The sequence below is a fragment of the Lissotriton helveticus genome, chromosome 1_1, assembly GCF_964261635.1.
Source record: "Lissotriton helveticus chromosome 1_1, aLisHel1.1, whole genome shotgun sequence".
Classification (NCBI taxonomy): domain Eukaryota; kingdom Metazoa; phylum Chordata; class Amphibia; order Caudata; family Salamandridae; genus Lissotriton; species Lissotriton helveticus.
Genome location: NC_136057.1, coordinates 970,791,841 through 970,818,782, shown reverse-complemented (window position 1 = coordinate 970,818,782; position 26,942 = coordinate 970,791,841). Strand labels below are relative to the sequence as shown.

General features: G+C 41.4%; 2 protein-coding genes across 2 annotated transcripts in view; one reads left to right on the top strand and one right to left on the bottom strand.

The window, feature by feature from the left end:
• The window catches only part of GDI2 (GDP dissociation inhibitor 2), a 298,804-nt gene extending 297,924 nt beyond the window's left edge, over positions 1-880 (bottom strand). The window contains exon 1 of the mRNA XM_078677313.1: positions 606-880. Coding sequence (XP_078533439.1) covers positions 606-650 — 45 coding nt within the window. The 5' untranslated portion in view covers positions 651-880. The remainder of the gene's footprint in view (positions 1-605) is intronic.
• Positions 881-1,317: 437 nt separating this feature from the next.
• On the top strand, positions 1,318-4,311 carry XXYLT1 (xyloside xylosyltransferase 1). Its single transcript, XM_078677306.1, has one exon. It carries the CDS (start codon positions 1,834-1,836, stop codon positions 3,019-3,021), a length of 1,188 nt encoding a protein of 395 aa, XP_078533432.1. The 5' UTR covers positions 1,318-1,833; the 3' UTR covers positions 3,022-4,311.
• Positions 4,312-26,942: the final 22,631 nt, after the last annotated feature.

Genomic DNA, 26,942 nt, shown 5'->3' with positions numbered 1-26,942 from the left:
CCATTAAGGCGATCTGTCCCAGTGAGCCTCTACCCCGGACCAACAAGAAGAGATCGGCTCTTTGAGTCTCTCCTCCATTTAATGTGGATAACACTCACTCTAACAGGACAGGGCTAAGACCAAGCACCAATCCGGTGTGAACTGATTCTTTAATAAAGAGGGCAAGAAAGCCCCAGTACTGACAACTCGCCAAGGTTGTAAAGGTTTAATTCATTCTTTCTTAAGAGTCAGTTGCTTCTACTACTTCTACAGAATGCCATCTCATTCACTCGTAAGAGTGGCCACTGTCACCGGCGAGTACAAATAATCACCTCCCTATGCCACCCGCTTTAGTTTTCCTGGGTATGGTTACTTCCTGTTGCAAGGGTGCGTCACCCTGATTATGTAGCACAATCGTCCTCCCTACAAGGTAGGCTAGCGCCATGAAACTTTTTCTTCCTAGGTGCTAATGCGGTCACGTGCCTGAACTTATCGTAATCACCTAGGTTCTAGTGCGCACCCCAGGTTATACATCCGCACCAAATGTGCTATGCTCTCTCGACCAGGACGTGGCTGTGTTCGGTTACTAACCAGGCGCGTAGACTTTGCGCCCTCGCCTCACTCACCGTCAGTCCGGTGCCCAGCACGATCACGTCGTACTCCTCATTCATGGCTGTCGAGTATGAAGGCGCAGGTCTTCCGGTGTTATTTTGGGTTTTGGCTTGCTCCTGTATGTCACTGACCGTCGCGGTTCCCGCGGGCGGTGGGAGAAAGAAAATGGAGCTCGGAATAGGGCAGGGGAGAAGGAAACGCGGAATCGGTCGTGAGTGCTCTCACGGCTTCCGTACGGACAGGCTCTGCGGACTGCAGTGAGACAGATGGGTGGGGCACCATGAACATTGACGAGGGACTAGCAAGAGAAACTCTTTCGTGGAAATAAGCGAAAGACACATTGACTAGTCTATACAGCACATTGTTCCCTATAGCTTCTCAACGACTCTATCACAACCCCCGTTGTGGGATTGAAATGTGGCGACTTCCCTTGATCACTGTTGGTCTGAAGTCAGAATAGTTAATTAATCCGTCCTTTATTATCAGTTCGGCGTAAAGCGCATTAACACCTAGTAAAGGGTGGTAAGCATTATATAAATGAAGAACATATTTTTGCGCAATTGACTAGTGTATAAAAACTGCACTCTGTTTTTCGAGAGGGCAAAATGGGTATGTAAAGCACGGTTGCATTCAGTCCTCCGGGGGCACGGCAGAGCGAATATAGTCTTACAGTGACAATCCACGCTGGTCTTTACTTCGCGAGAGTTTGAATGTAGCTGACATTTTTACTGGAACAAAATCACGTCTACACGTTCGGATATCCTGTAATGGAACCAACTCGTTAAATATAGACGGTGTGGTGACCATTTTGGTTGGGTATACGGTCTTAACGGAGGCATAACGTAGCCTTCCATTTGGAATGGTTTTTTTTTTTAGACGATAAACATGAGCCTGCCACCTTGGACAGAGCATTTTGCTCAGTCATCAAAGTGAGTGCCTGGGATTGATCCTTTCTTTGACGAGGGTAGTGCAAGGCTGTGTTATTTCGCGGGATTATGTGTCGCTGGCCTCTTTTTTGGTTCCTATTTTTATTTGACCAAAATAAACATTTCTGCTATTTCGACCTGAATACTTCCACGTTAGAATACTGATAGCGGCCATCTTGGATTGGATCATTTTTCTGTTTAAAGCCGTACTTGCGCCCATTTTTTTTTAATTGTATCATTTTCTCAATTAGTCTGACATCTCTTTCTATTGTGTCAGTATCTCGTAGAGGTTGACGGACAATATTCCAAGCGGAGAATGACCACACAACGCGTGCTAGCTTCCCTGATGGCCAGACTCAGCAACGTGAGGTCTTACCAATGTGCTTTGCTGTTAGCTGCAGCGTTGGCAGTGTGTGCTTTCTATTACTTCGGAGCTGAGAGGGAGAACTTCTCCAGCACCACCAAGAGGATAAAAGAGAACCAGGTCGCCCAGGCTACCACCTATGACACAGAACTTTCCTTCTCTGATGGGAGGCTAGGGGGCAGCAACATCGATGGAAGTCGTACCCCTTCCAAGAGCAAGGGCCTGGACACCAGCAACAGAGGCATGGTTACGGATTACCACCTGCTTATGATGTTCACCAAGGTGGAGAGAAACCAGGGCCTCAGGGAGAAGTTTCAAGTGGCTATCAGCTCACTGGTCAAATATGCCAAATTCGAAGCCAGTGAAGTGCTGAATCTGCACTTCCTAACAGATGACCCTAGCAAAGAAGTAGGCAAGATGGTCCTGAGAGAACTTCTGCAGGGAGTGCCCTTCAAGTACAAAGTCATATTTCATGATGTAAGTGCTTTCACTGAAAAACTGTTCCCTATTGTCGAAGCAATGCAAAAGCACTTTAGTGCCGGTTCAGGAACTTACTACAGCGATTCCATCTTCTTCCTATCTGTGGCAATGCATCGGATAATGCCAAAAGAAATTTCCCGGATCATCCAGTTAGATCTAGATCTGAAGTACAAAGCTAACATCAGGGAGCTGTTTGAAGAATTTGACAATTTTATTCACACAGCTGTCATTGGAATAGCCCAGGAAATGCAACCTGTTTATAGGCACACTTTTTGGCAGTTTCGCAGAGAAAATCCTAAAACCAAAGTTGGTGACCCCCCTCCTGATGGTTTGCCCGGATTTAATAGTGGAGTAATGCTGCTGAACCTGGATGCCATGCGCCAATCAAGACTCTACAATCAGTTGCTAGAACCCAAAGTGGTTAGCCAGTTGGCAGAGAAATACCATTTCAAGGGTCACTTAGGAGACCAGGACTTCTTTACCATGATTGGTATGGAGCACCCAGAACTCTTCCATGTCTTAGAATGTGTTTGGAACAGACAGCTTTGTACTTGGTGGCGGGATCACGGATACAGTGACATATTTGATTTTTACAATAGGTGCGAAGGTCATATCAAAATTATTCATGGAAACTGTAACACGCCAATACCAGAAGAATAGCACCGGATCTGTACAGAATGGTGACTGTACACTATTAGGGTATGTGGGCCAGCGTGGGCTGCATAAACACCACAATTGTCCATGCGTGACAAATAACTCCTTTGCTGAAAAGAACCTTAGGAGCACTATTAAAGTGATCATTGAGTGAAATCTACAGAACATGACTATTCTTATAAAGAAAGTCACATTAAAAGTACTGGGGAACGGACCTTACTGCTAACCCTTAAAATGAGCAGAACACTTATTGTGTGAATGATGGGAGTTCCTGTAAAGAAAATAACTTTAATCTTCAAATGCTATCCTACATTACACTTTTAAAGAAAAGTAGTTTGATTCCAAGAGGGGATGCAATGTACCATGAGGGTCATATCGAGACAGATATTTGGTAATTTAAACAATGGCTTTTGAATATACCTCCCAGGCCCCTCTAATTTAAGAGACCTTTCTGGATTTTTGAGCTAGTAATTTCCATTTTGTGCATTGATTTTTTCCCTGTTCCTCTGCAAAAATCAGCCTGCCAAATTCTTTTGAAGGAAGTTGGAACCTGTCCCTCTTTCTGACCAATCGTGGACCGCCTTCCTTCTTTTTGTTGTTGCAATATGTGCATTTTTCACTTGTTTTGTTGTGCAGATATCTGTTGATTAGAATTATGCAAAGCCTGAATTACAGTGGTGCCGCCTAGCATACAGCAAGGACAGTATTACTGGAGCAATATGCAGATCGGAGGCTATTGATCTGTTTTATGAGTCCATTGTCAGTGCAGCTATAAACAATGTATTTCAGTGGTTTCATTTGTTTTTAACATTTTCTCGCACATGAACTCTTAAAAATGCCAAAAGTGAATATTCATTACTCTATTAGATATCTGGTAATCAACTTTTGAATCATTTCGAGATCTACCAGTGGACCAAAATTGAATTGTTGGATTACTTTCCTGACTAGACTTTTCTTTGTATAATGAATGCAATACTTATTCAATTTCTTTCTTTTTCTCTTTTGCTCTATCTATACCCCTTTGTAGCTCTTGCACACACACTTTCTCTCGTTCACATTATCTCATCTTTTCTTGTAGCTTACTACACTTTATAGATGAAGGTCATTAACTTTAAATGTGAAATTTCCTTTGCATTTGAAATATGAACAACCTAAAGAACACTGATAGCTTTTTAAACCACCAATATTTCTTTGTTGATGATGTCTAGGCAGATAAGAAGGACCAGAATCCTTACCACTGTGATGAAATGCATGTTTGTTTTAAGTCTAATATTTAATAAAAAGATATTTGCAAAAGTGCTGCCCACTTGAAACCGTGTTCTTACTTGTATGAAGTCGAACATCACTTCAGTGTTGGGACAGCACATTTTCTTAAATACTTAAGTCATAGCCTTCTTTGGTGGGAGCATTACATGACGCAATACTAAAGTGACTCTCTTCTTACTATTCTGTCACATAAGTTAAAGGTATCAGTCAATGTATAGGGAAACAATTTGTAGGCAAAAACAAAGAGTTGATGCTTTTTGCAAAGGTCTACTTGCAGTGACTTAAGACAGTTGACCATTGTTCATCCATAATAATGAAATGGACTAGAAGAAAATTAAAATAGCACCCTGTTGACTCCTATGGAGGTAAACTCCTCTTAAAAACACAAGCCATGTTCATTCATTCATAATCTTTATTTCGGTACATTTAGTACCATAAAAGATACATAAAAAATACAAATTCCATGTTAAGTTTATTTCTAACTTGAATTACACTGCTTTACAGCTCACTGGAAATGTAGGAGATACGTTACCTGATGATTCAGGGTTGACCAAAGATTCAAATTCAGAGACATAGAAGAGAGAAGTCAGAGCAGTACTGTTCCATTTCCTGACCTGGTGATTGCCTCAAAACACATTATGAAAAGGTCAGACAATTTTGATCAAACGTTTTACAGTCTTTACAAGTGGGGGGGGGGGGGGGGGGGGGAGGAAGAGAATACTGAAACTTCCACTTTTTAAAGGTGCATCTGTCGTCTAATCTGAGCATGGCTACATTCTCAGTATATAGAGATTGTTGAAGAAGCCAATTCACCCAGTTTGGGATCTAAGCTTATTAGAAAGGGACAGCCTTGTTGTGTTGATAACGAGCACTTGATGTGCACTAGCATATAAGAGGCTTATTTGGCCAACCCAGCACTTTGGATTAATTAGGGCCTACTGGTTTCTGGCTGAGAAAGCCATATCTAAGATTTTCTTTATGGGCCCCACCAGTTCAGTAGTTTGTCTTGGAAGGCGAAATAGAATTGATCAAGCTCTTGTGTAGCTAGAGAATTTACCCATAGAGATGGACATTTTTGATTCCACCTCTGGCTTAACAGCCCCCTTGCCCTATAGAAAGGGCTTGTGCTAACCAAATCGTTATTGTTTTTGCTTCAAGTCCTCTTTACTGCAGAGGGTAGGCTGATGGCAAACTGTTTAGTCAAACGAGCAAATTGCTTGTGTGGAAATTGACTCCCAGTGCTGTGCTTGCCTTTACAATTGCCACCTCCCAAATCATATAGGTGTTTACTCACCTGCCATTTTCTGTGAGCTTCCTTGTCGAATGGAACAAAATCAATCTGCCCATTACAGGGTCTTTTTTAAGATATTGAAACATTTCACCCTAGCACTTCTGTATGGCAATCCTGCATAATACTTCCCCTTTCCACACCCGCCTACTCCAGTCCCATTGATAGCACCAGAACAGCACCGTAAGACCCTTGGCTGTGATGTGTCTTTCCATAGTCACATCCCAAATAAAAGAGGGCCATGCTGTTTTATTGGGACGTTGTCTTGTAATCTGGCATCATGTAAAACGTGTGCACTGTAACTGCTTCTGTATGGGTATGTGTGTGTTGTATCCACATGGCATACAATTGGAAGGGGAGAATGTTCGCTCCATTATGAATTGGGTGTTATGATAATGTGATGCCATGAAATACTGGTGTGACAACTGCTGAAGTGATTACATAAAAGTAAATTGTTGGAAAGATCACTTAGGCCCCAGTTACATGTGCTTAATGACTTCTGTTATGTGCAGTAGCATCTGTTAAGACACATATCGAAACTTGGAATTTCGCGCACACTTTGCACCCGACAATTTTTTCAAGGTACATTTTGGAATGTCAAAAATGCCGGAATTCACTTGGAACAAATGCCCTGTGAATACCAGGGCTTGCAGTTGGTGTAAAAAGCACCAAAATTCCAATGTTGTGGACCAGTCTTCTGTGAAAACTCCTAATATGTGTAGGAAAGTCAAGGAAGGACACGAAGAAAGTTGAGACCTAAGGGTAAATCAATGGGACATGGCTCAGGACGTAAAGCGACTGCTGATTTATCGCTGTTAGAACACTGGGTACACTTTCGCACAAAATGCTCTACACACGAGTCAATGCCTGGCCACCAGAAAGACTCCTTCAAACGCCTTCTGGTAAAGGAAATCCCCAGATGTCCTTCATGCGCAATTTCAAGTAGAGAATTCCTAAGTTGAAAGGGTGGAACAATCTTGTCGCCACGAAGAATCAAACCATTTTCCACCGCAAGATTCTCCTGAACCTTAAAAAAACCCATCATGTTCCCGGACAACTTCCTCTGTTCAGGCCAACCCTGTATAATGTACTTCTTCACACTGCTTAACTCCAAATCTTTATCCATCTCTTCCATCCAAACTTCCTCCTGTAAAGAAAATCGTTCGCTACAAACAGAATTGACATCTTTAAAATTGAAAGTAACCTCACACTCTTCTTCATGCACAACTCCCGAAACATCAGATTCGGAAATCAATCTGGACATGCAATCTGCATGAACATTCGCCTTTCCTTGAACATATTCAATTGTATATTGAAAAGACTGCAACCTAGAAGCTAATCTTGCAAGGCGTGCTGACATAGTCCTTCCTCCACCTGGAGCCATGAGGTACACCAATGGCTTATGATCGGTTTTTATCAAAAATTTAGTCCCCCACAAAAAAGGTCTGAAATGTTCAGCACCCCAAACACATGCCAGTAACTCCCTTTCTATAACTGAGTAATTCTTTTCAGCATCACGTAAAGCCCTTGATGCATAGGCCACAACCCATTCTTTTTCACAATCTTTCTGCAAGAGAACTCCACCTAAACCGGAGGAACTGGCGTCCACCATGATGATGCATTTCACGCCAATGACAAAAGGTTTTAAGCAAGGGGCATTCACAATAAACAATTTTAAGGATTCAAAAGCTTGTGTCATTACATCAGTCCAAACAAACTGCGTTTTTTTTCAAAAGACATCTGAACGGATCAACTTTCATTGAGAAATTTGGGATGAACTTAGCGTAGAACTCAATGAGACCTAAAAAGGCCACAAGTTGCTCTTTTGACGTAGGCACAGGAGCATCCACAATGCTCTTAATATGATTCTTCTTTGGTTTGATTCCCATTCCACTAATTGTATGTCCAAGATATTCTACCTCCTTTTGCCTAAATTTACATTTATCAAGGCGAAGTGTAAGGCCCTTCTGTGCTAATGCAGCGATCACACTCCTTAGATTATTGTCATGCTCATTGTCATCCTTCCCATGCACTAAAATGTCATCCTGGAATGCTATGGCACCACTCAAACCTTCCAGGGTATCTCTCATTAGCCTCTGGAACACGGAGGCAGCACTTGCCAGTCCAAAGGGCATGCGACAAAACCTATATAACCCTTCAGGTGTGATAAAGGCAGTGATATTTCTGGACTCCTCAGCAAGTACAACTTGGTGGTAAGCACTGGCTAGGTCAACACATGAAAAAACTTGTGCACCAGCCAATGTCGACACCATCTCATGGAGGTTTGGTAAAGGGTGTGAATCAACCCAAATAGCATTATTTACACTGCGAAGGTCAATGCATAGCCTAAGTTCATCATTGGACTTAATCGAAATAACAATCGGAGAAACCCAAGGTGACGACTCTATAGGTTCAATGATGTTCTTCTCACATAAATCCTTTAGCATATCCTTAAGTTTAACTCTATAGGATAAAGGAACATTCCTTACTCTATGTCTTACAGGAATGGCATTCTCATTCAATCTGATGACATGTTCAAAACCCTTGTATCGACCCAAGGTACCACTGAACACAGTGGGAAAGGATTGGCGTAAATTCTCAATAAGTAAAGAACTGTCCTCAGTGACACTAGATACACTCACAGGTTGCACCACATACACGGGAGGATCAGCCCTGGGATCAATTTTCATCCCCAATTGAAATTGGTGTGGCCAACTCAAAAGTGACAGACCAGATCTTGACACATAAATCTTCCCTGAAATGTGGCTCCCAGAAAATTGTATGTCTGCTATGAAATAGCCAATTAAGTCAATTCTGTGACCCGTATAACCACCAGGGGAAATATCCGAGTCAATTAGACTCTTATTCGGAAATTTATCTTTAAAGACATTTAAGGAAATTAAAGTGTACCAAGCACACGAGTCTACAAAAATTTCTAAACTCACATTATCAATGGTTATAATACAAGATGGAAATTTTGTGCAATCTCCATCTTCACAAACATTGATAACGGTGTTAACTTGAAAAGTTCCTTCGTCATCTGATTGAAACTCTTCACAGCATTCGTGTACACAATTCGTCTTCCCTGGTGTGGATTTACAATACTTTGTAAAATGACCTTTTTTATAGCACTTTGAACAAGTTTTGCCTAGAGCAGGACAACTCTTACTATCTGCTAAATGTCCATCACTTCCACACCTAAAACACAATAGTTTAGAGGTTCTCTTGTCATTTTTCTGATTCTTATATTTGTTATCGGTCCTAGAAAAAAAATCATTTCTCTGCGAAAAACTCTTCTTAAACTTATCCCTGTCTTTAGATACACTGAAAACATCACTCTTATCATTACCCCTGATTTCTTTAACAAACTTCTCTGAATGTTCTATAGACTTTGCAATATCTATAGCATTATTGAGAGACATATCAGAGGTTGTCCAAAGACGTTCTTGTACTTTTTTGTTATTAGTTCTCATTAAAATCTGGTCCCTTAATACTTGCTCATAAGAGATATGTTCGAAATCACAAGTTACAGCCAATGATCTTAAGGCTGATACAAAATCTTCAACAGGTTCATCAGAACGTTGTTTTCGAGAGTAAAATATAAACCTCCACATGACCACGTTCTTCTTTTTCCCATATCTCAAACATAACTGTTGTGAAGCATATTCATACACATTTATGTTTCCAGGATTCACTAAAACAGGTAAAGTTTTAAATTCCTTCAAAGCAATGCCGCCTAAACAATGTTTTAATAAGGACAATTTCCTTTCTGGTTCACACTCCCCTTCTTCTAACACCTCAACATAGGCCAAAAAGACAGGTTCCCAAATCTCCCAAGCCATGGGTGGCTCTCCAGGTGCTGACAAAAATGAGGGTGGTGGTACAATGCCAGACATGTTACCTTAATTATTTATATACTATGAGGAAATTGATATGCACATATAACTATTATTGAAATATGTATAAGCACTTAAAAAAATTTACACAATCGCACTGTAAGTCATAAATGTGTGTAAAATGCGAATAAATAGTGACTAAAATTGTCCAACACACTTAAAGAAGGAAAGGAAAAAACAATAATAACTTAAAGTTATTTTGAATTTGCTTATAGTTATCTTTGGTTGAATTTCCAGTAGTTCGATAACTGAGGGTAGCAGGATATCCACAGTACTTTAGAAGAAGAAACGATCAATTTCGTATAATGGTTCCCGTTTGCGCGAAGAAAAACCGGCACTGGGTTGCTTAGCAACGTTGCGTGATGACACTCGTGGGTGATGATGCAAAACGTCACGTTGGCTTGAAGTCGCGCGATGATAGAACGTAGTCGTGCGCGATGATGCAAAACGTCACGTTGGCTTGAAATCGCGCGATGACAGAACGTAGAGTTGCGCAATTCAGAATGGTGTGCACGGACTTCTGCAGCACCGATTCGAAGGATGCCACCAAAGTGAAAAAGTAAGAAAAGTGGAATTTTTCGATTCTTTAACCCCTTCAGCGCTAATGACAAGGGTAACTCGTCATGGACTTTCCATTGATTTCAATGGAAAGTCAATGGACCTCGCACACACCCCTTAGCAGCCAAGTGGTTAAACAAACGATGGTCCTTCTGCTTCCTTCTAAAACGCAACAATCCAAAGGTCCTTCAGCTTCCTTTTAAACAGCTATAATCCAACGCTGTTCTGGTAGCGCCGGTAATTTCCCAATAAAATCCCGGAAAAATAAAAATAAATTATTAATCCAATGGTCTTTAGATGCAGGTGATGCAGTTCCCGCTCGTCGCCAGTGTAGGAAAGTCAAGGAAGGACACGAAGTAAGTTGAGATCAGAGACGGAGTTTATTAGGTGCTCACGTCTTAAGGTTTAGGCTAGTAATGTCAGTTCAACAGATGTGGTACAATGATAACATTCTCGATGTTTCAAAAGATAACAAGTTGGTACAACAACACGAGCTTGTCACGAGCAGCCAGACATGCCTGAACGCTCGTGACAGCTCGAGTCAACAAGAATACATTCCCAACAATATGTGCTATTCGTTCCACTTAATAATTTGCGATTTTATTGGATGAGAAAATAATCGCAATCTCAGGAGTACTTTTAGCTAGAGCCTTAGAGTAAAATACGAGGTGACATTGACTCAGTGGTGGAAGGCTGGCTTGCTTGGTATATTAAGGGATGTAACATAATAAAGAAGCTGTTCATCATAGTTATAAACGGGGTGGAAATTGTGACATCTGGTGGGGAAAATGATGTCATGTAAGATTTAATTTTCAGCATGCCAAAAGACTTTTGATTGCAGGCATAGCAGGAGAGCATGTGCCAACATAAGGCTTGCTTTTTCACATATGTAATTGTACAATGCATTACACCACACTAGTGAGGTTACTCCGTCCGACGTTTTCTGTTAAACATTTAGTGGTATTTGTATGTTTTTTTATACACCTGCTTGCATGTTCATGTTGACTGTTAAGTGATGCACAGCCTGTAGGGAAAAAATCAAGCTGCCAAACGTACATTTTCGAACCCAGCATAAGGGAAAGAATAGCTAGGAAGGTGCCTTGCCTGGCTTTCAGTGAGTGAGATAGAATTTCAGCCTGCAGTGTAAAAAAGACTGCACACAAAGTAGTTGTGGTCCAATGCTGTTTGGTAGTATTCCACTGCCTGACAGCATCAACTTCATCTGACAGAACACAAAAACTATGGATGCTGGAACATCCTGTTGGATCAAGCCCTGATGATGAATAAGTGTCAGGTCAACTTCAGCAGACATACCACAAAATATTATGAATGCTGGAGCTTCCATTGGGGTCAAGCCCTGATGATGGAGCTATGGGAGAATTGGTAATTGCCTTTGCTATAAATGTCAGGCCTTGTAGATTTGTGCATGGACTGCTCTTTCATGCCTGCTAATTTTTGGGCTCTTGACAGTGTTTACTCAACATGTTCCACTGTACCACTCCCTGTGTAGGAAGCTGGGTTTCTGTTGCAGTAACCCCCCACTTTTTGCCAGACTACTGATGCACTTTGACTTGATTTGCCCTGGGTCCCTGCCAATCAGGTTCCCAGAGCGTGTGTTCTTTCCCCCAACTGTACCTTGTAACCCCAGTTGGCACCTCTCTGACCACATTTGAGTCCCGTGTAAAAGGTACAATGAGTAGCAAGGGCACTGTGGCCAGCGAAGGCCTCTAAGGGCTGCAGCATTATTGTGCCACCCTTAGAGGCCCTGTACCTTTACACACACACTGCTATTGCAGGCTGAATGCTTTGGTGGAGAACAAAGTGAAGAGTCGACATGACACACATCCCCGTGTGTCATGTCTACAACCCACCGCCCTGGCATAGGTCAGCTACCCCTCTAGCTGGGTGCACTATACCAGTGGTGAGGGTACAAGTGCACAAGACCTGTACCCCTACAGTTTCTAGAGCAATTCTTAGACATTGTAAGTGCAGTATTGCCGTTAAGAGGATATGGTGCTGGGAGTTCGTCATTGTGAACTCTACAGCACCATAATGGCTTTACTGAAAACTGGGAAGTTTGGTGTCAAACGTCTCAGCACATAAATACACACTGATGCCAGTGTGAGATTTAATGAAAAATGCACCCAGAGGGAATCTTAGAGATGCCGCCTGAAAAACAACCAGCCTCTGGTGGGTTCCCTGACTGGTACACACCAGCCTCCCACCACATGACATATTACTGGTCCCCTGGGGAGGGAGCCTTCGCTCCCTGAACCCGGAAACAAAGCCTTTCCTGAGTAGAGGTGGTTACACCTCCCCCAGGTCAGAAACAGCCATGTGTGGCAGGAGAGCTTCAAAGGCCTTGTCCCCTTTGTAATGCGACCCCCAGCATCTTCTGCTATCAGGAGCAGGCCTCCTTCCTGTCTCCACTCCTTTTCGGCTAGATGGCTGGCAGGAAAAATTAGCACAGCCCAGAAGGTGTGACCACCTCTGCCAACCTCACCTCTCAGGTGGGGGATTCGAGGTGAAGCCCACTCCTCAGTGCCTTCCATCTTGCAGATGGCTGGCACTCTCCAATCAGGATTAGGGATTGTGCCCACTCCCCCACGTGGGGTGAGCACACCAAGGGTGTAGTCACCCTAAGGTCAGTAGCCCATTGGCTACTGACCTTGAGACCACTAAAACACCCCCTGAATACAGTATTTAGGCGAACCACGAAGATGGATTCCTGCAACCTAAGAAGAAGAAGGACGAAAGAAGACGCCCAGCAGAGGAGACTGCAGAGAAGAACTGACTTGGCCCCAGCCCTACCGGCTCATCTGCAGTTTCCAGAGAACCGGTGCCAAAAGTCACCTTGTCCTGCAGTCAGTGACCTCCCGAACCCCTGGGAGGACTGACTGCCTTCAACAAAGACCAGATTTCCTGTGAACAGCAGCTCTGTTCAAAAGAAACAGCCAAGAAAAACTCAGAGCCTGCTGAGGACAAAGAAACCTGACGCCTGGAACCACCACTGCACCCGACACCTATGGCCCGAGTCTGAGTGGACCGGTACCATCGTGGTCCCCCGTGCTTCAGAGTCTTAGTCCACAGTACGCTGACCCCTCTAGGACTTTCTGATGTCGCCTGCAGCCTCTGCACGGAGACCCCCCAACCAACCGAGTGGCCTGGTGAGATGAAATCTGACCTCAAAAGAGACCCCTGCATCCAGCCGCCCTGCACCTTGGAGAAAAGAATCCGAGGTGCACCTACGTCCAGAGCCCTCCAACTTACCTGCCCAGCTGTTGGTTCCTCTTGGAAGTCTTCCTGGACCGAGCCTGCGGCTAAAATTCAAAACTGGCAACCATTGAAAACAACAGGGCACCCAACATCAAAACACAATCCTGCACCCAGCTGCCCCCTGTGTCGCTGCGGGTGCACCTTGTGTGCTAACTCGGATACCCATTTGCCATAAGCCTAACACATGGAGCTTTGCTCCAACAACCTTGTGGCTGGCTGGAGAGCAGCCACCAACCAGAGGCCCTCTATCCCCCATTGGATAACATTGGGCCTCAGCACTCTGCACCCAGCCGCCCTAGTGCCACTGAGGGTGTTCTGAGAGAGTGCATCCTTGACCTTGGGGGAACCCTGGTTCTAACCCCAGAATAACAACTCCCACAAATAAGTACTTACTTGCAAACCGTTAACTTCCTTTCTTTCTATAGGATTGTATTGACTATTTTTCCTTTAAAATTCTTCTAAGCGTGGAGTTGGTTTGTATAAAACATTGAAAAACTGCAAATGTACAAAAAGTGAAGTACTTACCTTTTGTCTAAGAAATGTCTCAGTGTGATATCTAGGCACATCACACTGATTAGAAAAAGTAACTTAAAAGGGCTCTAAAATAGTAACGTGCACAGTAATCTGCAAAGTAACTAACCGTAATTTTAAACTGTCCACTTACCTGTAATTCAACCAATTGCATTTCAACCTGCATTCAGCTGTGGTGTGGCGCCGCAGCTAGGGCGACTGACTCCGGAATCTTGGGATCACGGTTCGATCCCCGGCACGGACGGCAGATTAGCCCAGCACCATGTGACTCTGGGCAATAGCTTGCTTAATCTTCCCGACTGCCCCCAGTGCCTAGAGACCCTTACGGGTGATTGTGCGCTTTACAAATGTGGATTATTATTAAAACATTGTGTAAGATTTTGCAAAGTATTATTTCACTTACCTGCACCAGGCTTGGCTTGGTTCTAGAAATAAAATAACCTAATAATATTTTTGATACAAACAAATTGGTCTGAGTTCAGTCTTTGAGCGTGTGACATTATTTGTTGCCTGAGTGTGTACAACAAATACTTAACATTACCCTCTGATAAAGCCTTACTGCTCGCCCACACTACGACAAATAGAGAGTAAGGTGCTATCTACTTTTACCTCTGCCTACCTTTTGGATTCCACTGGACTCTGCACACTATACCTCATTTTGCTATAGTATATACAGAGGCAGGTTCCTACACCCTGCAGCAGACGTTCATACGTTTATCGCTTCAAGAGGAGCTAAGGAGAGAATTATCCAACCCCAAAAATTGGTGGTACTGATATGATTTTTGTCGTTTTGCATATGTGTATATTTCTGATTGTGCATGCTGTTGTATCATTCAGTACTTTCATTGCTTTATGAAAATTCAGAATGTTCAACAGTGTCTCCTTACAAACCCCAAATGATCCTGCAATGCTGTGGAAACAATGAAAGTGATTCTTTAAGAGGATAATACCAGACAAAGAGCTAAAAGCACTTCTACTATATTCTTTATGTATTGTGCATCAAAGTATTTTCAAATTATTTTTAAAAATGCACATGTACGTTGTGGTAGGACACCACACCTTTATGCTAGAAATAAAGGGACAGGTGACTCCATTCATTAATGTATTTAATCACGTTATTTGTTGCAGCATGTAACTAGCTTTTGTGAGCAGGAAAGATCTTTATAAAGAACATGTTCATTCAACCAGGCGGTAAGCATGAGGTGCTGCACATAAAATAATGCAGTATTACAGGTCACCCTAAGACCAGGTCATAGAAGGCAGGGGTAAAGTGTGGGGTGCATAATCTATAGTTGTTTTTTTTTTACCGATTTGCATTATCATATGAATAAATACTGGCACGGAGCAAGTAGTTTGTGCAGAGTTACACATTTGTCAAGTGTAGAAGTCACAATTAAAGTACAGATCTGAGGATTCCAATATTCAATACTAATGCTAGCATTTCAAATGAGGTGCTAATGAGAGTACACTATTTACAGGGCACACATTTAAAAAATATTTTTCTATAACGCTACTTCACCCTTTTGTATTAGGGCACTTTACATGTAACATTAACTGATTTTACGTGATAAACTTACAACAACATTTAAAAATCTACTAAACAGAAAGAGAAGTGCGTAATGGGATGGGCGGGAGGGAGACCTCGTGAAGAATCGTCAATGTAACATCTGCTTGTGTGACATACTACTCCTTGTAGGCCCACCAATTTGGGGAGGTATAACTTATAGGTAAAGTCTTGGGAGATGATGTTTTCCTGAGGTTAGGTAGCTTATCTTGAAAGTTCTTAAGTAAGGTATTTTTGAATACATAGGTTTTGATATTTTTCCAAAAAGAAAGGATATCAGTAGCTGTTCTTAAAAGGATTGGGATGGTGTACAAATTGTGGGTGTGGATCTGGGAAAGGATTGCCTTTGAGCATGCGTCATTTGGAATTTCAGGGTTCAAGAGCAAGAGAGTCCTTACAGCGTGATTCTCCTGTGCCACCAGAGATTTTCAGGAAGTCTGATAGGTAAATGGGCCAACTAAGTGGAGTAGTGTGTATGTTAAACTGTAGAGTTTGACTTTGATTCTAGCTTTTAGGAGAAGCCAGTGAAGATCCTTCAAGATTGGGGGGCTGTCATATTTTATTTAATCCAAGTTCAGTCTTGCTGTGGGATGCATGGCTGCTTTGATGAGTAGAAGTCTGATGGTGTGTTGACATTACCTAATCAGATAATCTACAGATAAAGTGCCTAAACAGGATCAAGGACGGGGTTGTCCTCAAGAATATATCAGAGGAAATGTGCCCCTAAAAAGATTTACCTCCAGAATGGGTCTTCTTTCATAGCAAAATACTCAGTAAACATCACACAGTCAGTCAGCACAAAGTGAGGAAAATGCTAAATAGGCTCACCAAATCAAAATGCAGAATAAAATACATTTCCTGATTCCATTGCCTAAATGAATAATAATCAGTTCTTGTTTGCCCTAATGTTATCGGATGTGACACTACAAATCTAGTTACACATATAACAATGACACACTTATGAAATGAATGTGCTCACTGAGCCTCAAGGAGGAAGAATTTTGAACAGTAAAATTTGAGAGGAAAAGCTTCCTCCGAAGCTTACCAAAAAAAACATCTCATTCAAGAATCAAAAAACATGTTGTGTCTAATAATATTTCAGTTCACATTTTGCATCATGTGGAGCCAGTAAGAATATAAACATGGTCACGTTTGAATTTCAAAATGAAGTCGGGTCCTAGTTTAATTAATTTAAGGAAACACAGATCTCTAGAATGCAGCAAGTTGGATAGAAATGCAAATCATTCATGCTAAGCAGTCATTATTTATTAGTTGAGAATTCACTAACATTTCCCCATTACAATTCACAGTACTCTATTTACCAAACAGATTTTTGAGCATTTTCAGGTTCTTGCAAAACCTTGATATATTCATCAGCTTGTGTCTTAATGTTTTCCAGTTCAATATCACCTCTCTTTTTCTTGTCGCCAACACCTTCTTATCACACCCACATTTTAGACCCTCCTTAAAATACATTATTTTATAAAAATGTAAGTAAAACAATGAGACTCGTTACATAAAGAAGAATTATTTATGGAGTTAAGATTTTCCGAGTCATGTTTCCATCTAGATCACCAAACTATTCACCAACCTTTGTAATCCCAATCTCACTAAACCATGAGCTGACGTTCTCCCACACACCATACTCTTCAAGAACCTTTGCCTCATGCAAAATAATAGTAATATTCATACTTTTTTTTCATATGCTTGCTATTGTCAGGAATGTATGTGCACCACTGTTGAACCCTTAGCACTCAACAGACTGCCCTCATTCGCAAGAAAAATGTCCAAAGCAAGGCAATTTTGCATCACCATAGCACGTAGAAGCCATTAATTCTTCATACTGGTTAATGCACCTGTAGTGTTAATAGCCACAGGCTCCACCGAAGTAGACCCCATTCTTATTTTCATATAATTTAAAGCCATGCCAACAGGAAGAATTAAAACACCCAACATATCCATCAGGGCTTATCCAAAATCACACCGTACTCTTTTAAGCCCAATATCGTCCTTTTAATTCATTTTATTCACATGATAAACTCACGGAAAAACTAAAGCAATATAGCAGTTTCCCACCCAATTACATCGAAGGAAAAATAAGCAGTTTTGTTAAAACATAGCAAATTCCTCTAAGTAGTGGTTCTTCACTAATCAAAAACTCATAAACAACATAACTGATCACTCTATTTCCAACCATTTCTACTGGCTCAATATTTTGAGATTTCTCATTCACCTTGCTCATCACTCCTCACTTCTCTTGCTTGACTTTCAACCTAGGATAAATACTAGAATTCCTGAATTTCTCCTCAGCCTTTTCTGGCAACTTAGTCTCTCTTGCTACTTCCCAATTTCTACTGATTTTTTCTTATCTTGCAATATATTCGGTAATAATTTAACTCTCCAAATTATTCAACTTACACACAAACTTATTAGTCATGCTATGTCCTGGATTAATTTGCATTATCAATCTCAAATGTTTAGAAGTAAAGTCTAAATTGTTTATTTCAGGAAGATCACCAAAAGAGACATTGTGGCCAGTAAGAGAAGGTTTCAAGAACTTTTGATCATGAAGAAAACTAAACAAAAGTTACATGAAAGAGAATAGGTCAAAAGGAATATGTAAAAATATCACACACTCCTAGACAGAAGCCGAAGGAAATTGCTTATTGCTTATATAACACTTATGAATTTTCAAAATATCTACACATTTTAGTAATAAATTAAAATATACATTCTCTCTAAAATTACATATAACCTTCATGTCTATTATGCTAATTGGTGTAGTAGTTGATTCAACATTTTCAATCCGAGGTGAGACATACCCAGCTGCCAAAATCAAACTAATCAGTAAACCAAATAACATTTTAAATAACATTTAGAAAGCTATTACTAACATTTACAAGAATCTTTGATTGCTGATTGACATTTCTTCTAAGATAATTTCCAATGTAAAACAACATTTTAACTACTCATTTTAAGGTACAAAATCAAAGTTCAGTTGTTTCAAATGTGTTAGTTCATAAATTCTGTGAGAATCCAAGAAAACTAACTATCTTCGAATGGATCCCCACGATACTAAACAAAAAGACTCTCAATATGACCACAGTGCAAGCTTAAAATGTAAAATTTTCAACATATTTTTTCCCCCAAACAAAGTTCAACAATTCATCAAGATTCTATTCAGTATTAATCTTTCCCAGTTTTTATGCATAACATGTTATTGGCAGTTCTTCAAAAATAAACTGTTAATTTGATGACTTCCAAATCCGGCTCAACTTTTGCATAGTAAATTCTTTCAAGAGCTGTATAGTTTTTATTTGGAACTCATCCTCTTGTTGATCTTTTGGCTACTGGGTGTTCAGCTTTACTCTCATTACAGTTTTGTTCTGTTTGCTTTGACTCTCAATTGTTTCTGCTATTTGGACTTTCTTGAATACTTGTTTTCTCCCTCACATTCCAAGGCCATTTAGCTTCATGATACACATTCACATTTTAATCCTCAGATTCACTTATGACTATTGCTGGATTCTCATCATCACTTTCCACTTCACCTAACAAGCGCTGATAATGCTGGAACAATTAGATTTTCAATGAGGAATTCTGAAATTTTAATTTTCCGCCTCTGTCTTTGATTCTGAAATTCTGGGTTTTGCTTTTTGTTCTCACTCTCTTTTTGTTCTTGAGCAGCTTGACTGTCAAGATTTTCACCCCCTCCCAGTGGATCCATGCTGAGAACTCGAACTTGACATCGTGAACTTGAATATGCTGCACTTAATTCAAAAGACCAATGTAAAAATGAAAATTAAATTTTTCAGTGTTTTTTGTCTTTACTTCTTCATCTGTAGTCTTCTCTCTTTTCGTGTGAGAAGCGTGGATCCACCGTGGCAAGTCTGCACGTTTCACAGCAATATTAGTCACAAGGATCACTTGATGCAGGCCTTTCCCCTTTGGCTCTAGGTGGGATTCTGAACATTTGTTTCTTCACCATCACCCTGTCACCAGACTGAAGTCTGTTACCCAATTATTCTTTTGGTGAAGGTGTGGGCAAATTCACCTGATGAGAGACGGAACATACTACACCAGCCAGACGTTTGTAGCGGTCCAAAATATACTATCATCACTTAGAGTCACTTGTGAAGGTAAGGGGATACAAGAAATTCTCATGGCTTTCCCAGTAACACCCCCTGAGCAGAAACTCCTGTCTTTTTATTTAGAATATTCCTGAGGCTCATCAGTACAAGTGGAACAACATCTGGCCGTATTAAGGATGTTGAGCTACACTCCTTCTCAAACTTGGACTTCAGTGTGTCGTTGAATAACTCCACTGCTTTTGATCTGTAACGACTGCTCAATTTTTAAGGCTGTATACAGTCACTTAATAATCTCACTCTTAAAGTGAGTTCCATTACATGATTGTACAGAAGATGGCATACCAAATCTGGGGATTAATTCCCTCAATTATAGTTTAGCTACTGTGAAGATATCACATCGCTTTGTTGGGTAGGCCTGGACCCACCCCAAGAAGAGACATACAATCACTCAAATGTATATTGGATTAATGTGAACAGGCATCTGGACAAAAAAGTCTATTTGAATTCTTGTGACCGGGCCTTCACACTTTCCTCTGTGACACTTTGTCGCTAATGTTTTCTTCCCAGTGTTCAATTGCTGGCAGGTAACACAACGTTGACACAAACTTTCAGCTACAGCTCTAAACCAGTAATTAATAAAAAAGCCTGGCCATGGTATCGCAACCCATATGTGTAGGACTATATTAATCTTGACATTGGTGAGAACATTGAACTAAGTAAAACATATTGTTTTTAGCTGTCATCCAAACCATACGTAGATCTTTTGTACCAACTGTCGCTTTTCCATCTTTTGGTCTTCTTGTAGCTCTGCAAGCTCGCTCAAATCCTGAGCTGAAGATGAAAAGAAACAATTTCCATTGTCATTTTCATTTTTACATTTATCTTTTGAATTAGGCGCAGCATATTCAATACCACAGTACTTTGCAACTTCATCTGCATACCATTGCATAAGGTGGCAACATCATCTCCACTTTTGGGAGCAGCACACTAGCTAAAATTTATTTTGGTAGCTGCAATGCTTCCAATAGGCTCAAAATGTGCTTTGAATTTTGAAATGGGGTACCAAAAGAAGTTATGAAACAAGTTTGTGACCACAATTGTCCAAAGTCATTCATCAGGAAGGAGGGAAGAGGAGTAGAAGTCCATTCAGTTCCCCTGGCTAGATACTACGGCAATAAAAATTGGAATGGACACTGGTATCTACTATAACCATTGGTTATATTTGAAAACCCTCATAGACGCTATGATCTTAATGATGCGTGTATATTTTTTATCCGCCCCTTATCTAGCGTCATGGCATAGTCATCGGGTCATCAAAAGTGCTATATGCCTGCCTCACCCGAGGCAACCTCTGGTAAATGTAGAAGTGTCCAGAAATATCAGGGACATCAACAGAGGGATGATGTGTAGAGCAGACTAAAAAGCAGTGTCACACCAAAATCAGAATTTATTTTAAAGAGGTGGGCACTGGTAGTTATAAAATGCTGCGATATATATGGTAACCGAGTTACTGGATTACCAGATGTCTCTAAAAGTAGGTCGACATGTTTCAGCTCCCCTTGGCCCAGCAGGGTCTGTGGAGCTTTCGTCAGGACAATACAAAAAAAGGCGGTACTCACACAACTTGTGTCGTTTCCATTGTTTTGTATGAGATTCTCATACTGAACTTCCTGCATTAAGGGAACATAAACCAACATCACACTTTTCGGTGAGAAAATCACAATTACATATAGCACAAATACAAACAATCATTGTAATTTATCAAAAAACATTATTTGCTGATGTGCAAAACACTGTAAGCACTGGAACAGAATAGAGCTAAGAAGAGAAGAGCAAATGGGTCTGTGTCTAGGCACTGTTTGCGACAATCGAACAAAATTACAAAAGGGTCTTATACGAGGGGCATATCTCTCACTTGGAGGTTGAATGGGTTAGCATATCGTGAGAGTCTGCCAAAGTCTGTGAAATGTGACTCATCTAAAGCTTATCCGAGCATACATTACTCTTAGTTTTTGACATCATATACCAGTCGCGCAAATTACAATGTTATACATCTGCCAAAGTCTGTGAAATGTGGCTCATTTATAACTTATCAGATCGTGCGTGGCTCTGTGTATAACATCACACGTCGGTAGCGCAGAATACAATGTAATACATCATTCCCCAGTTGCACAGAATCCCGTGTTCGGACTTTATACAGCCTGCTCAATTTGATAAAGCGGGGCACAGCGATCTACAAGAATAATTACCACATACATACTGTCAGCGTGTATCCGGAGTAAATACCTTTGTTAGGGGTTAGTTCTTCCTCATCAGGGTGCAGACGGTCGCTTTTAAGTGGTCCGTGCTGCGGTAATGGAGATATAAGAAGAGTTCGCTAACATAGCCCCATTGAGCCTTTAAAAACGGAAAGAACTAAACGGCAGTTATGTTGTTAAAGAACGCCATTCTTACCCACGTGTAGGAGATCCTTTTCTCCTTATGCTGACTCTGCCCCTGGTTGTGGGGGCGGCCACTCCCTCACGTCTTTAACAAAAGGCAAAAAGATAGAAGAGGGACTAACTGAGGGCTACGAGAATACCTCCAAGATGGTGGCACCAAAAGTAAAACTATATTAATACTCGCAATTGGTATCAAGCCATCGGGTTATTATCAGTTTTATAAAATGAAGTTACCAGATGATGGCTTCGGTAATATTCATTAGGTATTTTCAGCAGATCATTCTGGAAATACTAGTTGGTTTAATTCGCTGCCAGAGGAAATAGTTGCAGCGAAATGTAAAAGGAAGATTGATATTATCATCTGAATAGAATCTCCTTCAGACCCCACTATAACATTGATCAAGCACAGAACGGCTCAAACATTAGCGCGTTCACATTAGTATGGACACGGGGATAAATGGAGGTACATATTACTGTATAGAAAAACTGGAGTTATGATGTATCATAGCATATTCTAAAACTAACAAGAATATCAAAATGCAAGAAAAACATACTTGACTTGGAATGTATCATCTTGATGCCAATTACATCCTGCTAGCCTTTAGGCGGATAGCGTTAACTCATGTAAAGCCAGATTAATAAAACTGGTGCCATGGAATATTGTCATTCATCCCTGATATGTGGGTTCTGAGACGGTTCACCCACCTTTGTTCCTTTTCGAACAGTATCTGTTCTGCATTCTGCTTTTTATCATGGAGCATTTCCAAGATGGTCCATCTTAAATCATCACATGAATGTCCTGCTTCTACAAAATGAGTACAGAGCTTTGTTGTATTCTTCTTTAATCTAATGTTACTCCTGTGTTCCCCTATACGTAGTTTCACCTTTCTACAGGTCATCCCCACGTATTGTCGTTGGCAGGGGCATGTGACTAAGTATACCACATGTGTGGAATTACAGTTCGTATGTTGTCTTTGAGTCCAAACCAAATTTTCGGTATATTGTAATGTTTTAGTAGTGTTGGTAAATTTACACATCCCACACGTCCCACAGGGATAATGGCCTATTTACAGGGGCCATATTCACATCTCTGATGGTGGATTTCATTAATCTTTTTCTTGGGCGTGTGTGGACTAACACATCTCTAAGATTCTTGGTTCTCCTGTTTGCGAATCTTGGCTTAGGCCAGTTGAAGTTGCCTGATGTGATAATCCTCCAGTTCTTCCTTATCAGTTTTTGGACATCATAAGTTGCCGGGCAGTAGGTGGTAACACAGGTTACAAGATCTTTAATCGGTTCCTTATGATTGCTCTGTAGAAGACATTCTCGGGGCTGGTGTTTTGCTCGTTTTTTGCACTTAGAGATTACTGCAGGTGTGTAGTCTCTAGCTCGTAGTTTGTTGCTAAGAGCTTTCGCTTGCTGTTTGTAGTCACTGTCTTTGCTCCAGTTGCGTTTATGTCGTAAGAACTGGCTGTACGGGAGGTTGTCTCTGAGAGGTCGTGGGTTATAGCTCAGGTACGATAGGAAACTGTTCTTAGCTGTTGGTTTTGTGTAAGTCTTAGTCTCTAATTTCCAATTTTCAGAAAAAAATTGTTAGGTCCAGAAAGTCAATTCTTTGATTATTTGAGGTAAAGGTAAATTTGAGCCAGCGGTCTCTTCCATTTAACCACTCCATGAACGTAGTCAGGTTTTTGTTGACATCCCAAATAAGCAGGACATCGTCGATATAACGTTTCCAGTATAATATACTGGAAGCGTATGGATTGTTGCCATTTAAAACAAATTTCTGCTCAAACTGGCTTACGTACAACCCAGCTACCGACGGAGCGAAGGCGCTGCCCATGGAGGTCCCATGACACTGTAAAAAGAGTTGACCGTTATATTCAAAATAGTTCTCTTTTAGGGCCAATCGGCAGCATTCTAAAATGAAATGGCGGGGGGTCTTGTGTTGCCAGTCTTCTAGAAACAGGAGATCTTCAAGCATTTGCATCGTGTCATCTTGGGGCAGACTGGTGTATGAGGACTCGACATCTAGTCCAACTAGAATCATAGTCTTTGGGTCGAAATCCTTGTCGGCTATCTGGATCAGGAGGTCTCGGGTGTCTTTCAGATAGGTCGGTGTTTTCTGGACTAGGGGTTTCAGATACTCATCTGCAAACTTGGAGAGAGGATCCAGCAGCGAACCAATACCCGAGACTATCGGGTGTCCCGGTGGGGGGGGCTTGTTTTTATGAGTTTTTGGTAATGAGTAAAAGAATGGTATTTTGGGTCCTCTGGGTGTCAGAAAATCTGCTTCCTTCTTGGATATCCATCCATTGACCTCTGCCTCATGTGTCATGATCGCGATGGTATTGACCAGTCTTTCTGTTGGATCTGAATCTAGTCTTTTGTAAAAGTTCTCATCAGACAGTAAGGCTAGACATTGTTGGTTATATCCTTCTTTTGTCAGAATAACCACCCCTCCCCCCTTGTCTGCCGGTTTAATGACTATGTTGTCATTATCTCTAAGTTCCTCGAGGGCTCGTCGTTCCTTATTGCTGAGATTTTGATACATTTTTTTCTTATTATCCAGATTGTCAATCCCTTTCAAAATAGCTTGCTCGAAGGTTAGTATTTCTATCGGAACTGCGCTATTTGGTGGGGAGAATTTTGATTTTCTTCTCAGTGTAGTATCTCCTTCATTGGGTTGGGTTGGAGACCCGTCAAAAAATGCTTTCAACTTCAAGGTTCGGCAAAATTCGGACGCCTCGCCTTTTTTTGTATTGTCCTGACGAAAGCTCCACAGACCCTGCTGGACCAAGGGGAGCTGAAACATGTCAACCTACTTTTAGAGACATCTGGTAATCCAGTAACTCGGTTACCATATATATCGCAGCATTTTTTAACTACCAGTGCCCACCTCTTTAAAATAAATTCTGATTTTGGTGTGACACTGCTTTTTAACTACTTTTTTGTCTGCTCTACACATCATCCCTCTGTTGATGTCCCTGATACTTCTGGACACTTCTACATTTACCAGAGGTTGCCTCGGGTGAGGCAGGCATATAGCACTTTTGATGACCCGATGACTATGCCATGACGCTAGATAAGGGGCGGATAAAAAATATACACCGCATCATTAAGATCATAGCGTCTATGAGGGTTTTCAAATATAACCAATGGTTATAGTAGATACCAGTGTCCATTCCAATTTTGATTGCCGTAGCACAATTGTCCAAAGTCATGAACCACTCCAAAACCATATTGGCTGTCAGCGTACATTTTTAACATTCAATTCATTAGCCAGCATGCTCTAGTTAAAGAAATCAGTTCTGCCACTTATACTGAAGTTACATTACAGAAGTATGATGCTTCAATTACATTTGATATGGTGCATTCTGCACAGCCAGTTCAAGTGGCACTTCCTCTATGTCTAGTCTTGGTTTGGCTCAAACCTTGATCATATCAATACAATCATGGTCAATTTCATAATCATCATTGTCTCAGTCTGCAATTAGTAAACGTGTTGTGGCATTCAACGTATTGCATACTCTGACTGAAATTTTGTCAACCACAAAGATTTTCTGCTCATACGTAGTCGGATGTTTGTCAAATGCTGAGTCCAGGTACAAGTCAGCAGGACCTCAACTGAATGAGGGACTAACAATACGCGTGTAATGGGGGCGGGGCTTGCCTAAGCCCTAGATGGCCGCTTAGACCAAGTGCTCCAACCAGCCGCCACAATATCCAAATTAATCCTGCATCAGGGTAGTTTAAACTGCCCAACCTACGTCGATTGTTGAATGGCAACGTCTTACCTCTGGAAAGAGCTGACTGGAGGCCCTGGGGATGCCGTGCTTCCAGGGATATTAAACATCGGCACGGAGGCCTGATTTTGCACCCGGAATGCTTTAGCTGGAATGCATGAAAAGCGACCACAAAGTGCCAGCGATGGAAAGAGCTTTAGGGCCGCCCTCCCTAGTGAAATGGCGGCGGTGGCAACCTTGCGTTCCAGTCTGAAGGGGCCTACTCCATCTCCAACGGATGCTAGAGCTGCTCGGTAAGCGGGAAGAACCTGCCCGGATATTCCTCTGATGACCGGCAACTGCGGCGGAGTAGCTGAACCTCCGGCAGTGAAGGTGACATCCGTTGCTGGGCGAGCCGCTGAATTGCGCCTGTGGAACTACTGGCTGCCTAGAGCACGCAAGTAAGCTGTCAAGCAGATCGGTGCACAATACGTGGGCGGATTGCCTGGCCGGAGCCCCGTCAACTCGCGCTGCCTGGCGCAGCAGAGGTCGGAGGCCCGGAATGCCGAGATTGCGCTGAACCTGCGCTGCGGACATTGACAAACCGGGGAGCATAAGGCAGAAGCCCGGATCAACTGTGGGTGACGTGGCGGTGAGTCGACTTCCCCTGTGAAGGTAGCGGTGACGCGCTCATTGCCGGTCCTGAAGGGACTGATAGGCCTCAACGGAAGTATGACGTTACAACGCATACTTTTAGCACGCATACATTTACAACGCATTTTTTACAACGCAAATACCATTACAACGCATTATTTAACAACGAATACTATTACGACGCAATTTAGTGTATTTAAGAAAAACTACCATTACAACGATATCTTTTAAAATGCATACCATTACAACGCAAATATATATATTTTTTTATTTTGTCAAATAAAACCTGGCACAGGATACAAGGAAATTAGGGGTTTTGGGTGGGGAAGTGTATTAAAATGTGGGTAAAAAACGAAACGTAATATTACGAAATACTAAAGATTTTTTAATTAATACTCGAGTATTAAAAGTAATACTCGAGTATTAAAATTAATACTAATATTATTAAAAAATGACATACTTTACCAGGTCGACGATTAAGTAAAAAAGTATTTTACAAATATCACAACATATTTATGAAGAAACAAACATTATACAAACACACAGCCGCCATTTTAAACCATTTTAAAATGTTCAGATACTTTATTTGTCCTTTAACTCTTTCCATGAAACCATACCACAACAATACTTTCAAAAT